Genomic DNA, 18531 nt, shown 5'->3' on the forward strand with positions numbered 1-18531 from the left:
ACATACCAAATATAGTTATCCTATTACTTATAATAAGAGAGAATTCAAGATTACAAAAATTCTGAACTTTTTTTTCAAGTGGTCACTGAACCATGAAAATGAGGTCAAAGACATTGGACATGTGACTGACGGAAACCTCGTATCATGAGGCATCTATATACAAAGTATGAAGCATCCAGGTCTTTAACCTTTTAAAATATAAACCTTTTAAGAAGTGAGCTAACACCGCTGCCGTAGCCGCCGCCGGATCACTATCCCTATGTCGAGCTTTCTGCAACAAAAGTTGCAGGCTCGACAAAAATCAAGTGAGTAATTTATGTTTCAAATTTTATAACAAAAATCTCTGTATTAAAGGCTGTAAAAATCTTGATTTATTTGCCACAAAATCCTCTTTTTTTATCAAATGCAATGCAACAGTAAAAAAAAATGCTTTGCATAAAGTTTCCCCTTGGAATATGTACTAAATGGCCTATCTCTATTATTCATTATATCTGTAGTTTTGATACAATTGAGGTTTGAAAAATTCGAACAAAAATGGCTACAGAAGGGTACATAAACCTTAATATATCAGAAGTGGCCGCTAACTTGGATTTCAAATCGACATCAACGCTATAAATTTTAGGAAGGGCCATTATACTTTTAATACATATACTTCAAAAACAATTACACCATTTAAATAAGTCAGTCAGCAACGAAGGTTCAGCCAATCAGAAACCATCAGCATGGCTAATATAAATCTATTTGAAACTAAATACTATTGTCTTTTTATGAGGGCTTTTAAATCACATTGCTGTCATAAGCTGCATTTGACACAGTGGTTTTTCTCAATAAGCTATTGTTTTTACAATATTAGACAAAAGTAATGTAATAAACATTCCTAAACAGTCATTTTAAGCTTACAATACACTGTTCAGAGTCAAATATATTCATAGCTTTGAAAGACTAATTCCAATTTTATTAATATATTATTATATCTAAAATTCTACATATCTGTTATCACAGAGATATGTCTGGCCTTTTTGTAATTTTGTTAATGCAAATGTTGAAATTAAACATGTTAAAATAGCAATAATTTAACATGTAATCCAAGGCAAGATAAAATACTTGAATTCATTTACTAAGACATGTTATTCTTATCTTTAAAACCTTCATCCATCTGTACCTCTTTTGGTCAGATATTATCAAGTCCATATGTATATCAATCCAAACAGAATATCAAACTCTATAAAAAATAATTAAAAAACATTTTCAAAGAAAGTGATTTCATTAAAAAACCTGTGTGATTCTAGAATAAAGGGCTATTCACTGCACAGCATAATGTCACCCTGTAAAAAAATAAGAGCTTCTTGATAGAATTCTTTTTAAAGGGAAACACTTGAAACATTGAAGATAAATCTTTAATCAGTCATGTGTTTGTAACCCATAAATGCCTTTTTAAGCATTTATGCGAAAATTTTAAAATAAATTGCCTTTCTTTGAAGCTTAGAATATATTTATGAAAATGATTGAGACAAAGGTACCAGTGAATATTAAGAATTATGACCCTAAGCATAAGTCTGCTTTCCTAAAGGTTACAAAAAAATCTATTTTCTTAGTTTCACAGTAAATACATAAAGGAGCCAATGAAATACTTTAACTCCTTTTTGGATGAAACATCAAGTTCTATATGTCATAGAATAGTGCTAACAAAACTCTGTACAGTAGCTGAATCAGATTTGAGTTTTTATACCATGCAAAAGAAAATCAATAAAACTTATAAAAAGATTGAACTTTGACAAAAGTTGTAAAGAAAAACTCGCAAAAAATCTAGATGTCAACAAGGAGTAACAGTCATACACATGCATACCATAACACAACCATAACCAGATGCTCCGCAGGGCGTAGCTTTATACGACCGCAGAGGTTGAACCCTGAACGGTTGGGGCAAGTATGGACACAACATTCAAGCTGGATTCAGCTCTAAATTTGGATTGTGATTAAATAGTTGACACAGCATAGGTTTCTGACACAGAATGAATGTGTTCTAATGAACTTAAAATTTTTGTTTTCTCTTAGAGCAATTCACTATGCTGTTGAATATTAAAGTCATAAGAAACGAGTGACCGGTAAAAAATAATGTTCTTCCAATTCTTAAACCAATGCATACAAACATCATAAACTTAGTCTTCTGTGCTCGAATTTATCATTTTTTTCGTGTAAACTTCGTATAATCGTCAATTTTTTTTCAATCTGTCAGTGTTGTTGTGAAAATATGGCAGGTAATTAAAGTTCGTGTTTTGAAGCCGAAGTTTAACGATTGTCACCTGTTTGTCAACAATTGACGAAAAATAAACAAAAAAGCATGGAAATTGAGCACGTGTTTAACATGTAAATTCAGATAATAGTTTATTTTAAGGACATCCATGCGTATTGTGGTAATCGGATTTTTACGAGATGGGTCACACTGAGGTCACCTTGCATACGGAAAATATATCGGGGGAATTGCTTGCTGGAAGGAAGCAATTCAAATAAAGTAAACTTCTTCTAAATATGAATAAATTAAAGAATTTTCTTCAGAAAAAAGTATATGTACATAAGTTTTACAATGAAAACTATCGATTGAGTTATAAAAAACATATACATTATTTTTTTTTGATTTGAGGTTTCTTATGACTTTAATCCTCTCAAAAAAATGTTTGAAGAAATTTTCATTTTATTTATGAAATTTCATTTCAAATGAGAAAATTGAACCCATTTTTTTTTATTACATCCCCCTTTCCCTTATTCCAAATTAATCTCAATTAAATTTCTAATGGAGTTTGCAACAATAACTACTCATTTAAATACATCATAAAATATTAAGATGAAAAAAAACTGCTTGTTATCACTGAATGGTAAAGATTATTTTAATTTATCAGTTGGTAGTAAAAAGTGAATATACATTGTATATAACAAAGATTTGAGTTGATTCTGGACAAAGAAAGATAACTCCAATTAAAAAAATATATTGCTATTTCACAATATTGTGCAATTAGATATTTCTTGCTTACTATTCTGGACAAAGAAAGATAACTCTTATTAAAAAAAAATATTGCTATTTCACAATATTGTGCAATTAGATATGTCTTGCCATTGTGCAATACTGTGCAATTGAAAAGACTTGCTATTGCACAATACTTAATATAATATTTTAGATCCTGATTTGGACCAACTTGAAAACTGGGCCCATAATCAAAAATCTAAGTACATGTTTGGATTCAGCATATCAAAGAACCCCAAGATTTCAATTTTTGTTAAAATCAAACTAAGTTTAATTTTGGACCCTTTGGACTTTAATGTAGACCAATTTGAAAACAGGACCAAAAATGAAGAATCTACATACACAGTTAGATTTGGCATATCAAAGAACCCCATTTATTCAATTTTTAATGAAATCAAACAAAGTTTAATTTTGGACCCCGATTTGGACCAACTTGAAAACTGGGCCAATAATCAAGAATCTAAATACATTTTTAGATTCAGCATATCAAAGAACCCAACCGACTAATTTTTTGTCAAAATCAAACTAAGTTTAATTTTGGACCCTTTGGACCTTAATGTAGACCAATTTGAAAATGGACCAAAAATGAAGAATCTACATACACAGTTAGATTTGGCATATCAAAGAACCCCATTTATTCAATTTTTAATGAAATCAAACAAAGTTTAATTTTGGACCCCGATTTGGACCAACTTGAAAACTGGGACAATAATCAAGAATCTAAATACATTTTTAGATTCAGCATATCAAAGAACCCAACCGATTCATTTTTTGTCAAAATCAAACTAAGTTTAATTTTGGACCCTTTGGACCTTAATGTAGACCAATTTGAAAATGGACCAAAAATTAAGAATTTACATACACAGTTAGATTCCACATATCAAAGAACCCCAATTATTCAATTCTTGATGAAATCAAACAAAGTTTAATTTTGGACCCTTTGGGCCCCTTTTTCCTAAACTGTTAGGACCAAAACTCCAAAAATCATTACCAACCTTCCTTTTATGGTCATAAAACTTGTGTTTAAATTTCATAGATTTCTATTTACTTGTACTAAAGTTATGGTGCGAAAACCAAGAAAAATGCTTATTTGGGTCCCTTTTTGGCCCCTAATTCCTAAACTGTTGGGACCTAAACTCCCAAAATCAATATCAACCTTCCTTTTGTGGTCATAAACATTGTGTATAAATTTCATTGATTTCTATAAACTTAAACTAAAGTTATTGTGCGAAAACCAAGAATAATGCTTATTTGGGCCCTTTTTTGGCCCCTAATTCCTAAACTGTTGAAACCAAAACTCCCAAAATCAATCCCAACCTTTCTTTTGTGGTCATAAACCTTTTGTTAAAATTTCATAGATTTCTATACACTTAAACTAAAGTTATAGCGTGAAAACCAAGAAAATGCTTATTTGGGCCCTTTTTGGCCCATAATTCCTAAAATGTTGGGACCAAAACTCCCAAAATCAATACCAACCTTCCTTTTGTGGTCATAAACCTTGTGTTTAAATTTCATAGATTTCTATTCACTTTTACTAAAGTTAGAGTGCGAAAACTAAAAGTATTCGGACGACGACGACGACGACGACGCCAACGTGATAGCAATATACGACGAAATTTTTTTCAAAATTTGCGGTCGTATAAAAAAATCAGAGTGATTTGAGTCCCTGGCAAGTTTGAACTTGTAATTTACAAAATATCATTTCTTATTATGATACTCTATCTGTCTATGTAGCAGAAAACTTTAACATGAAGTTCTGTTCATTGTTTCATTTCAGAAATAGGTTGACATTAATGTGCTATTTTTTTCAAAACATAAGTATTTAAAATTTGGTAAAAAATCAAACTGATATTATGCTGCTCACAGCACTTATTTTCCTTACCCTCTTCAAATATGCATCAGATGACAGATTCTTACATAAAACACTGATTAACAACTCAATATCACCATACACTATAAACTGCAATGCATGTTTAAGAAATGACTTTTGTTGGCTCGATATGCAACGGCTAAAAATGATATCACATATACTCTGTATAAATTCATTACAAGAACTTGTTTTCATATAAAATAGAACTCTTTGCATATAAAATCACACAATTCACGAATCATCGTCTTCTTCTGTGTTATTATTTTGTGATGTTGCTAAATTACTGTCAAAAATATCTACTGGATTTGGATAATTGTCCTGTAATGAAGAATCTACCCCATTTAAATCTTTTCTACACACTGGACAAGTTCCATGCTGTAAAAGAAATTTAACCATACAGTACATATAAAAAAATAAGACTAATGCAATATAAAAACAAGAATGTGTCCAAAGTACACGGATGCCCCACTTGCACTATCATTTTCTATGTTCAGTGGACCGTGAAATTAGGGTCAAAACTTTGATTTGGAATTAAAATAAGAAAGATCATATCATAGGGAACATGTGTACTAAGTTTCAAGTTGATTAGACTTCAACTTCTTCAAATCTACCTTGACCAAAAACTTTAACCTGAAGCGAACAGACGCACAGACGGATGGACGAACGGACAAGCGAACGGAGGCACAGACCAGAAAACATAATGCCCCTCTACTATAATTTTGTAGGTGGGGCATAATAAGGAGATGCGGTATGACAGCTCAGTATACTTTCAACTAGAAACCGTATGATGAGCATGTAATCAACTGAAGGTTTCATTCTTATTTTGTACTGTTACATCACTGTCTCAGGTTAATGGAGGGTTGGGATCCTGCTTACATGTTTAACCCTGCCCCATTCTCTATGTATGTACCTGTCCCTAGTCAGGAGTGTGTAATTCTGTGGTTGCCTTTTGTTTATGTGTTTCATATTTGTTTCTGTTCATTTTTTTGTACATTAATAAGGTTGTTATTGTTACCTGTTTAAATTGTTTTACAATGTCATTTCAGGGTCTTTTAAAGATGACTATGCGTTATGGGCTTTGATCATTTTTTGAAGGATGTACAGTGACCTATACTTGTTAATTTATGTGTCCTTTTGGTCTCTGGTGAAGAGTTGTCTCATTGGCAATCATACCACATCTTCTTTTCTATAATAATGGCCTTTGCCAATGAGCTTTTAATGACAATATTTTACTTATAGAAATCCGACAATGAATTGTATTGGCTCTACATAATTCATTGGACTTACTATGAACAAGAATGTGTCCATAGCGAACAGATGTCCCACTAACACTTTCATTTTCTATGATCAGGACAGTGAAATTTTGGGTCAAATTTTAATTGACATTAAAATTAGAAAGAATGTATCATAGGGAACATGTGTACTAAGTATCCAGTTGATTGGACTTTTAACTTCATTAAAAACTACGCTGATCAAAAACTTTAACCTGAAGCAGATGAATGGACAGATAATTGATGCACAGACTGAAAAGCAGCCCTTTGAAGAAAAAGCTGTTAGAAAGATTCAAATAAAGAAATTAGTTACAGGCCCATAGCCAGGAATTTCCAAGTGAAGTGGGGTATTTGGACTTATGAACTCGACTTTAAAAGTCACAATATGAACAGAACTTTGACTTTAACAGTGGTTATTTGGTTTTAAGGGGGGGGGGGGGGTTCAACACCCTCCCCCCCCCCCCCTGGCTATTGGTATGAGTTACCACATCTTTAGTATTTCTGGGACATTTCTTCAAAGGAATATTTTATAAGTAATTTACCATCTAATATGAAATTGGCTCTACTTTAATAATTGTATATGCAACAACCAAGCTGACATGATTGTTCTTATCTGAAAAAAGTTTAACATTTTTTGTTTGGTAAGGACTTCCAAAACTGTTATATTTGCTGGATAATTTTTGTTTTCTAATAAATTTCTGTATATAAAATGAACTAGCATGTTAACTAGACAGGCAAACAAGTACCTGACATTGATCATTCCATTTCAAGTTGTCATACAATTTTGGCTGGGGAGAAAATCATAAATTAGAAATAATAATATCAAATTGGTTAAATTCAAAATGATAATTTTACTAAAAGGAGACACACTTTTGATAAATTGTTTGTGGTTGCATATTTTTATTTAGAATCTTGTAAGAATTATAAGTAGAATGAAATTTTTCTGTAATAGGTGGTTGGGGTAAAAAAAAAAAGTGCCTTCTGTTGAGATTAGCAGAAAATTAATATCCAATCTAATAGGTTATTAGTTAACAGTCAGTAAACAGAATGACAATCAAAATATATAGTAAGTACCTTCTAATGTTGTGACCTTATTCCTTAAACTTAAACCCCTTTTATGAATATCCTTCTTTGACACAAATGTCTTTATTAAAATTGGAAAAATGTGTATGGCTTGCTCATTTTTTTTTATGGAACCCCAGGTTTGGGTAAAATGCCTCAAAAATACAATTCAATATTTACATTAAATATTTTATAGTTAATCTGGTATCTTGATAAAACTTACCATTTCTAACCATTTTACTATACAGTCATTATGATAATAGTGATCACAGGGTAACCGTTTTACTTCTTCATCTAAACTAAAATCTTCAAAACATATAGCACAATGTGCACCTTTATCTGAAATGAAAGGGAATTCATATCAATTATTCATCTGTAAGGAAGAGCTACAATACATCAAAATTTTATGAAATTTTCTGTATCAGGGTCAGCCAGGGAATACTTTCAACAATATTGAAATTGGAAACACAACTTTATGTCAAAGAGGCAAGTGAATTTTTCTTTTTATGCTTATGACATCGGCTTATATCTATTTATATCAATATTTGTTTAGAGTGTGAACACATTATAGTCTACAGCTTACAATTTTCAAGCTAAAATAATGCTGATTGACTGTATTTTGCTTAGTTACACATTCTCATGCATATTATGGAACAAATTACAAAACAAATTCAGTCCATCAATACACAGGATCATAAATGTCGGTGGATGAGAAAGAAAACATACTTTGACTTCTGCATAAAGGTTAAGTCACCTTGGATACAAAACAAATTCACTTCTTTAATGTGTAGGATCTAAAATGTTGGTGTATGAGAAAGAGAGTAAACTTTGACTTCTGCATAAAGGTAAGGTCACATTAGGTAGGGACAGAATATTAGTCTTACAATATGTCACATATGAACCCTCAAGGTGCATTCAGCATACATGTTCAGCTGAGATGTGCCTTAAATCTCAGAAACACAAAAAGAGGGGACATGATGTATTTATGTAAATATGTTCTATTCTTTAGGATACAATTACTTACCTACTAACTTTGGTGTTATTTTAATTGAAGGTAATGAATCTATTTTACTTTTCTCAGCGGGAGCTGGACCAGAACCTTCTAATTGATTCAATAACTGAAAAGATAACAAATGTAGATTAAGTATTGAAACACATAGGCTTTAAGGAAAGACACTGTAAAATCAACTATATAAATCAGTTTCATTGATTTGTATTTTAATGTATCTGGGTAATCTTACCAATTGTTTGAATAAACTTATTCTTAAAGGTTACCTTTTAAACACAGTAGTTAAATATTTGAATACAGTCTGGATCAAACTTTTTTTAGACGAAAAATAGATTTGACCTTTTCTACTATAATTTCAACTAAAATAGCAAACAATTTCTGTCTGACATTTTGTTATACACTGTGTAAACACCGGTTTTGTTATCAGTAAATTAAAATAATACAAAATATTAGAAATATGTACTTTCACAGTACTACAATCTGTCAATACTTATAGTTTGGCATTGCACAAGGTCAAGGTTTTCTCTGACAGTTAACGTTTTTTTGACACTAAATCCATTGGATGTTGGATGTGTACCGATTGATATTTTAGTCTTAAAAACATGATTTTTTTTTCATTATGTGTATTGGCTCTGAACTTGTTGTCATCAACTGCAAGTACTCTCAGATCTGTACTTATCATTCCTTCAATGAGTTACTATAATTTTTTATGAGAATTGTAAATAGTTATTTGAAATTTGATTAAAATTTTTAAAAATATTCTTGCTACAAAGGATAAACTATTTGAACTAGTTTTTTTATAAACTTATGATGGAGGATAATTCACAAATTAAAGGACAAATGACCTGCGTCTGATAGAAAGTGTATTTTTCGATGTAGATCTATAAGACTTTGAACGATTTTAAGTAGTCAAATTACAAAATCAAAAGATGACTGTTGGTCTGTTTTGTAGAGTTCTTATTACAAATCATCTTTCAAACAGTAACAGACTTCTCCTTGAGATTTGTTTTTGCTTTCTTCAAAGATGTTTAATCCTATTAATACATGGTCTTTTGTTCTTTACATAAATAAATAAGGTATATACATTTTTTTTAAACATTAGAATTAGTTTACCTGTGTAACAATATTGTCTAGTCCATGGACACCCCAGGCATAATCTCCTGGATTACCATGCATCATGGGTATAAAATTTCTGAAGAATAAAAGAGATATCTGTCATTTTAAAATTACAAGTTAGTTTGTTTTCAAAGGTCCAAATCCAAAGTTTACTAGTCTGAATTATGGTGGCAATAGACAGTTTTGCATTAAATATGTACATTTTGTATCAATCCATGGACATTATAATAGATAGTGGCTACACATATTTAAATAATGGAATATATTTACATAATTTTCCATTGGTTATTAACATAGGTAAACAAAACTTTCCCCAGTGTACGATTTTTTAGGACTTTAAATATAATTCTTGGTAAAAACAGACTTTTACAGGTTAGAAGCCAGCACACCAGCTTTACAGTTACACATTGAAATTACAAGGGCTAACTGTTCATAAGTTACTTAGGATCTGTTAGAATGTTCCAAGTATTTCCAACAGATTTTTCAGAAAAAGCTGTTAGAGGATATAAGGCACTTAAATATGAACCATTGGACAATGGTTCAAATGTCTTTTCATATTGTAAATACTCAGGTTTCTTGTTTTAAATGTATGGGTCTTGATTGTAAGATTAGAATATTAGTTTCCAGTTGGCTCAATATCTTTAATTGTTTTTCCATAGGCGATAATGGTAACGTTTTTTCCTGTAGCTCAGTCCATATCGTAAACTTGGATAAGTATGATAGCTCGTTTCGAAGCTGTGACATTTTCACATATGTGGTTAAATTTTCGGGGTACGAAGTGAGATTACTTTTTACGTAAATTAGCAAACCCCGAACATCCTTTTGTGATGCGGCTCCTTGTGGTAAAATATCCCCTTTTTAACACAATAAGTTCTTTGAAAATTTAATACTTTAAAAACATTCAATAGCTCCATAGTTTTTAAACATTTATTCTATGTTCCTCTACTTTCCTAATCACCACAAATAATTAAGTTCAGTCATTTGTTAAAAATAGAAACATGTCCAATATCACTACACAGAGATTTTTTCTTTACTCATGACTTTTGAGTTCCTCATTTCAAGGTGCATTAGGGATGTTGTCCCAATTGTCCTCGTATATTCTAATAGAAGTTCTTCAAAATTGTAAATATTCTTTGATATCCAATTTAATTGTTAAATTGAATTTTCATGATTTGTGTAACAAAAAAATCTTAGCTTTCAATTTATTTTAATAATCATTGTTTTCATCTTAAATATTGTTTTCTAAAATGATTATCAATGCCATACTTGACCAGTAATAGGCTTCAATATAATGTTGGTAAATAGAGACTAATTTTATGGTATTCACTATTTAAACATTTTAAAAAACAAAACTTACAATGCTGGACCATGGGCATCTGATAATCTGTCTATAAACATTTGTAACAACCTGCAATATAATAAGGGAACTTTTTTATTCAGAATATTTAAAGCATAATACATATAGTAGTTAAAACATTTGTAAAGGGTTCAACATGAACAGAGTCATACCTGCAGCTGCTACCTTAGTGTAAGAGTGTAATATTGACTGCCCCAAAAATACTGAATTGTCTCACCTCCTTTTCTAATAACGATATAACTATTGTGTAAATTATGTCGTAGAGAATAAACAAACTTATTCATAATAATATTATCCATGTAAATGAGGTTAAAATCTCATGAAATCTGCCAGACGGAAATTTAAACCTTGCAATTATTCCGTACATCAACTATAGATAAGGCCACACCAATTTGATTCCTTGTTCGACGGACCCGCCCGCACCTATTTTTTTCAAAACAGATTTTTTTTTTTAAATTTTATATTCCCGCTTCCCTCATCCGGAAATGTAATCATGTCCATTTCCAGCACCGTTGTTTTTGTAAATTTATAAAAAGATATCAACATTTTTTTTAAATCACAGTCTAACCTGTATATAACGACTTTAAACATAAAATCACCCCACCACAAGGTGTAAATATCTGTGAGAATATTTGCTTCAGCATGAAACCTCTTTATCCAAAGAGGGAGTGCTCTGATATAAATTTATAACAGCGCAGAAATACCTGTAAATAACAAACAATTGGTTTCTTTCCCCCTTACTTATATTCCCTATCAAAACATGTCCGCTGTTTATAGAATAAAGTACGAAGAACTTCTGAAGGATTTGCCTTCAACTGCAATTATATTGTATGCTGGCGAAACAAAACTATCTATAGCCACTGCATGTTTATGCACCTGTCCTGATTGATTCAGGGGCCTGTCGTTCAGCAGTTATCGTTTGTTGATGTTGTTCATAATTTGGTATTTTCCTGTTTGGATATATATATAAATTAGACTGTTGGTTCTCCTGTTCGAATTGTGTACGCTAATAATTTTGGGGTCCTTTATAGCTTGCTGTTTGGTCTGTATCAAAGCCATGTGTAAAAGGCCGTACTTCGACCTGTGTTTGTTATTATCAGGTTGAGAACAACCCTCAGATAAGGGGTCATTTTATTGATGTAGAAAAGAAAACAGAAATACCAAGGACTTGTATAGTTCTTCTATACAAAACCTTTGAAGACTTAGAATTTTGTACTCAAAAAGAGGAGAGTTGCATCATTTTTTAAACAACTTTTTCTAAAAGAGGGGTCCACTTATTTTGAATAATATTATAAGTTATATGGTTCGCTACTGACCCCATATGGATCCATAGAGGGTTAGTAAAATCCATCCATAGGGGGTGAGGCCGGAGGCTGAGTCCCCTATGCATTTTATTTACCCTCTATGGATCCGTAGGGGGTCAGAAGTTAACCGTATAACGAATTTATCGGACGCTGGAGTTTTTTTGCGGCGTTCTGTTGAAAAATAAACAATGAAACACAACAACATTAATAGATGACGTCGCCATTAACGCGTCATGAACCCCATATGAAACTTACTAACCCCATACGGTCTCATAGGGGGTCACCATGTGACGGCGTTTAACCAATCACAACGTGATAATTCATCTATGGTCCGATAATAAACTGTTAAAGTAAATGTGTTAACATGGTTAAAGTCCAGGAATATTACAATTCTTGGACATGTTTTGACCATTTAATACCAGATAGATATATAGTTCTTTGAGAAAATATGAGCTCTTTTATACAAACAAATATATTATAACTTATATTGATCCCTCATAAAACATGTAAAAGGGATATTTATAACATTAAGGGGTTGCCCCCAAACTGATTATGACTTGAATGGAGAATTGTCTCATTGTCAGTCACACACACATAGACCAGATGTAACTATTTCTTGGTGAACAGGGAAAAAATACATCAGAAATTTAAGAAATGTCAATGTACAAGTGATAAGTCAAGTTTTAATATTGTCAAAATCTACTTTTTAATGTTTACAAAAAAAAATTATAATCGCTCGCCTTTACTTTTCAAGCTTCGCCTCAAAAATTTGCAAATTAAATATTTTTTATTAAAATTTTCAAATCGCTCGCTTGCCCCATATTTTTGAGTCCAAAAATCCGTAGAACAAGAATTTGCTGACTTATCAAAATCTAACTGAACTCAAACAAGCGTTCTTTTAAAATTACCCTTGAAGATACGGAACTTGTCTAGGATTCTGTGATTGTTGATTATTTCTTGTTCTAAGTTGTATTCTGGTGAAAGGAACAGGACCATTCCGTCTCACTACAAATGGATGATCCGTGTCTGCGTCCTCAGAATCAGATTCTGTCCTGTCTTCAGACCTCTGTGGACGATCTTGACTTACACCTGAAACTTGTTGTTGGAAGTTTTCAAGGAAGGCTCTGCCCCATATCTTAAAAAAAAGTTGATCATTTTAAACTAATAAAGTTAATATTTAAAAAAGAACAATTTATTATGGGTGAACTCAGCTAGTTTATTTCCAAATAACATATTCATGATGCAGATGCTCAAATATAGACTTGTTCAAAATAGCAACTGTATTTTTAAATACATTGTACTTGTCCTCACAAAACAAGACTTAAACACGGATATTTCCTGTTTTTCCATCAAGTGTGAAAATAAAAAGACAGCCACACAATCACTATTGAGGCAAAGTAGTTCACATTGAATTCTTTACTATTAAAATAAGACCAAGTTGACAAATATAATGTGTTTCAAGAAGGAAAACGATTTGTGGAAGTCAATTTTTGTAGTGTTTCATAATTAAACCAGAAAAGCAGGGATTTGCATGATATGATTACCTTTTAATTACAAAATAAATTTTTCAATAAAGTTTTGTGCAATCAATTATTAATTATTTAATCAGATTTTAGTATGTACCAGATATGATTGTTGTCAGACTTTTGAAGTTCTTTATAAAACATGAATGTATAGTTATATACATGTGTATGTATTTACTGTGGATTCATTATTATTTGTTGGATAACAATTTTCGTGGGAACAGGTGAGCCACGAATTTAAATGTTCAACACATTTAATACAATTTAAAATAGGCTTTGTATGCAGAGATTGGCAAACCAAGAAATCAAATATCCAGGAAAATGCAAGATTTCCTCAATCCCGAAAATTTATACCCACAAAAATAAATGAATCCACCGTACTACTAATTCTGAATATGGTTCACAGTTTATCCAACATCAAGCAATCTGTATAGGTCATGAAAAATTAAAGAGTGTTAATTTTAAATACATGCTACATGTTAATTTCTGTATCATTTGGTGTCTTGTGAATAATTGTTTCATAGACAATCACATCACGTCTTCTTTTTCATACTTTTTTTTAACCTTCTTTTATAAACTTGCCTCTGCAAAGTTTGATGCTGGATCAATTATTTCTTGTGGAGAACTACTATTTGGTGACTCTCTGAAAGACACATGAATTATTTTGTTAATGAATAACACAAAGAAAATAGAGATAAAATCTAACTTCAACTTCACAAGTACATGTATCACATAAAATTAACATTATCAATGATCAATGAAAATGAGGTCTTGGTCTGACAGGTAAACCAAGCAAGACAGACGTGTTCCAGAGTTCGTGAAAAGTGGCGGTCCTCAGGATTTTACCACCAAAATATTGCATAGGACTGAGACAATTTAAGTTATTTATCAATAGATTTAAGAGTGAGGACCAGTAGATTTTCTTGAAGGACCACCAGGTAAAAAAAGAATTCGCGAACTCTGGTGTTCACCTAAAAAAATCCATTCTTCAAACAATATTGCTGATACATGTACATTTTGTAGTTAAGGAGAAACAAACTTAACCAGGAAAACTTAACATTGGTCTACTACCATGAAATACAGGTCATGGTCAGTTGAACCCTGACAGACAGACATGTAGTACACATACACAAAATATAGTAGACTTACTGCTTTTAGTACATGTATCTAAGAAACAGATGACCTTATCCCATTATTAATTCCGATAATTATTATGAAGTGAATTTCTAAAGTAATTACTTTCTGATAACTTATAATCAATGTTCATGTTCTCTCAGGTTACCTTTGTTTGATTATTGTTCATTTTCATTAAAACCATTACCAGAATTTATATATTATAACATAAATATACAAAGTATAAGTATGAGCCAAAACCTTTTAATTTGTGTTTTTTTTTAGCTGTCTGGTCAATATATATATATATACATGTATGTAACCCTTTCTTCTTTTTAAATACTCATTTGGCAATATGACTTAAGAACATATATACATATGAAACTAATCTTCAAGGTCAAATTTTATAAATTACACTACATACTCTGATTCTGTTATTTCTTCAATGAATCCATTCTCACATTTAGGACATGTATAATCCTACAAAAAAAACAAAAATGAAAATAAAAAAATGCTACACTTTGAACAAATACAATCTTCATTACTCCTACAAAAGAGCATCAAATCAAAATGACAATATTGTTGTTTTATGCCATGTAAATGGTCAACTAAGCATTATGACTCGCCATTCTAGTAAATAACAAAATAATAGTTAAATAGCTATCATTAACATGAACAGTCTTTGACTGTCGTTATGGAAATATGCTTCAATTGATTAATAAAGAGCTGAACCAAAAGTGCATGATGCACCAGTGCTTTTTAATACAAAAAAGTTCCATTACTCCTAAGTCCTCAATGTCATATATGAACATGTATCAGAAGTTTATAAAGAACTAAAGGGAGCTTATTTTAATAGATATAAGCCAGTCAAAGCTCATAACTCAGAAACAAAGGGAATTTTAAAAGATAAACTTTTCACCAAAGTTTCATGAAAATAGGTTAAAGCAATTTTGAGTTATATGTACATGTTGACGAAGGAGCGACAGATGCCAGATGCTGAGACGGACAATGATATACACCATAAATTATTATCTCACATAAACAGGCATTTCAAAACGGTCAAGGTCCCATATAACAACCACCAACATTGTCTAATTATTATATATATTGCCAAATGTATGAGGGGAAATTTGTGAACATACATTCTTAGAAATTCAGCTTTCATCAGTTGTTATATAACATGTACATTTGTAGGTCATCTCAGTTGGAATTGTTACATATTTCATCATCTACAATATTAGTTTTGGATATTTCTGGAAATATTATGCACCATGATCAAGAAGCCCACAAAATGAAAAACTTAGATGAATGTAAACATTTCCCGTTGTTAGAGAAGATCATTTGGCAAAGTTTGGTCTCAAAGCATAGAAAATCCAATGGCTCTCAAAGTGAAAGCCCTGCCCAAAACAATGACCTTGGCCTAGCTAGAAGGGGTCACAGCAAACTTCAATAGTCATTTTGAAATGTTGTTATTATTTGGACAAGTCATATGACTCACAAGCATGAGGACAACATGTAAACAGTGATGACATTATGATTAGGACTAGGGCTAGTCCAAATAATTATGACGTCTTGCAAGGCTATATTTTTATTAAATAGCCTTGCCAGACATCATAATTATTTGGACTAGACTAGGGCTAGGGTGAGAAAGATACTGTTTTTCAAAGATTAACTTCTCTGTTCAGTGTAATCTAAAACAAAATAAAATGCATTTTTCTATAATAAATAAATATCTAAATTGGTATTAAGGGGGTCTGTTACTTTAAAACATGCATGGCAAAAAAAAATCTGGCAACTGGCGTTGTGTTTACAAATTATACTGTCGAAATTAACATGGGTAAACACCGACTGTTTCTTTTATGGAATTTGGAACTTTCGGTTGATGTTAAACTGAAACAAGATGATAACAATCTTTATAATTTATAAATTTTCTAACTGGTAACTTGGGGTTTATTTCTTCAGAGCACGAATGGCAATAAAACTTGGAAACTGGCAGAGTGTTTACAGCAGCTTCAGCCATTTCTCTTCCCAGTATGACGTCATGTAGTCTTGATCAATAAAATGTTTAAGAAAAGTAAATCTAAAAACCAACTTTTAACAACATAAAGGCAAACAGTCAAATGGACGTTAATTGTTGGGACAATTTATTTCTCTAGTTGATATGCAGTAACTGTAAAACGCTGTCCCATTTAAATATCTGATGATTGAAATTTTATTCCCAATTAGGCTGTATCTTCGGTAAGTCTGACATGTATTTATACATATTGTATAGATTCTTGTATAGGTCCAGCATATCATTAATTGATTTCCGTGATATAAAGTATTTAAACCGACGTCACAATTGTCACGGTACAAAATCGTATGACCAGTTACATATAATATATTAATATATCTCTCCGTATTATATGCCTCTGCGGATATGGCGTACGAAACATATGATCTGACCATACTCTTACAGTTACTGATTACAATGCAAAACTGTCATCAAGGGTCCTTCCAATAATAAATTCCTACTGTTAATGACTTATAAAGATTGTTATGTTCTAAAACTTATATTGACTATGATATCTGAACTTGCAGAAAATCGGGACTCATCTGAGATCATCTGAAATATGAAAATGATAGAGTTGTCTCTCTTTGTCCACATATAGCTGGATATATAATACTAGCATCTTGTAGGTGAGTAAGTACATTTTATTTAGAGTAGGGCATGCTATGTACAATTCAACAAGGTAAACATGAGCTCTGTAGAGCTCTTAACGGACATTATATTTTTTTTTTTAAATAACAAATTAAAAGCACATTTGACAAACTGCACATACAAATAAAACACATGCATAAGTATAATACCTTTAGAAGCAAACATGCATAAATCAAAGCAAGCAAGCTGAAAAGAAACGAAACGCACATTTTACTTTAACTAGCACAAAGACAAAAGCTGAGCAAGTAAATAAAACAAGAGAAACCAAAAAACAATAAACAGAACCAGAAGAGTCCAGCACTGAGACAGCAACTGAAAGTTATTGTCTACATGAGCTGCAGAAGCAGCCGCCGTAATTCAGTGGTTGTCGTTTGTTTATGTGTAACAGATTTGTTCTACGTTCACTTTTTGTACATACATGAGGCCGTATGTTTTCTCGTTTGAATTGTTTTACATTATGGTTTTGGGCCTTTTATAGCTGACTATGCGGTATGGGCTTTGTTCATTGTTGAAGGCCGTACGGTGACATATAGTTGTTTTAATCTTCTTTGTCTTATTGGTCTCTTGTGGAGAGTTGTCTCATTGACAATAACACTAAATCTTCTTTTTTATATTGGTTTTTTTCTTCCAAGAAAATATACATTCACTCTGTGGTTAAAGTTTTTTTTAAATTTAATATCTTTCTTAAACTATCCTGGATTTGTACCAAACTTGGCCAAAGTTTGTTCATGATCAAAAGCTAGTATTTAGAAGACATGTTTGTTAAAATGTCGTCAGTCCTGTTTGTCTATATTTTACTTATAAATAGACTTATGTAGTTTCTCTTCGAGTTAACATAACACACAGTCTGCAGTGAAATGTTTTAAGACATTTATTAGATTTATAAACTAATCGTGGATTTTTACCAAACTTGGCCATAAGCTTCTTACGATCAAAAGATAGAATCTAGAGGAATGGTTTATTAATTTTTTCTTTCATTTTTTTAAGCCTGCAACTAACAGCAACAGTTGGTGAGACAGTGGGTTCAGCGGAATCCTTACGAATTTTTTAAAGTCTTTTCTGCAACAAAAAAAGCCACACATAGTCCATTCCAGGATATAAACCCTAACCCTAAGCCTAGATTTTATGTGCATACATGTATGTGAAGTAAAGCAATCAATAAAATACTTTTAAAGTACAAGTATTT

At 31.6% G+C, this 18531-nt stretch overlaps 1 protein-coding gene across 1 annotated transcript; it reads right to left on the bottom strand.

Moving 5' to 3' along the window:
* Positions 1-656: 656 nt before the first annotated feature.
* On the bottom strand, positions 657-16692 carry LOC134716107 (E3 ubiquitin-protein ligase RNF115-like). Its single transcript, XM_063578880.1, has 9 exons — positions 16581-16692; positions 15069-15124; positions 14114-14174; positions 12917-13143; positions 10705-10755; positions 9345-9423; positions 8247-8340; positions 7446-7561; positions 657-5264 (listed from the first exon to the last, which is right to left on the bottom strand). The coding sequence occupies exons 1-9, from the start codon at positions 16662-16664 to the stop codon at positions 5121-5123; spliced, it is 912 nt and encodes a 303-aa protein (XP_063434950.1). The 5' UTR covers positions 16665-16692; the 3' UTR covers positions 657-5120.
* Between the last annotated feature and the right edge of the window lie 1839 nt (positions 16693-18531).

The sequence above is a fragment of the Mytilus trossulus genome, chromosome 4 (genome assembly GCF_036588685.1).
Source record: "Mytilus trossulus isolate FHL-02 chromosome 4, PNRI_Mtr1.1.1.hap1, whole genome shotgun sequence".
In the NCBI taxonomy this organism is placed as follows: Eukaryota; Metazoa; Mollusca; class Bivalvia; order Mytilida; family Mytilidae; genus Mytilus; species Mytilus trossulus.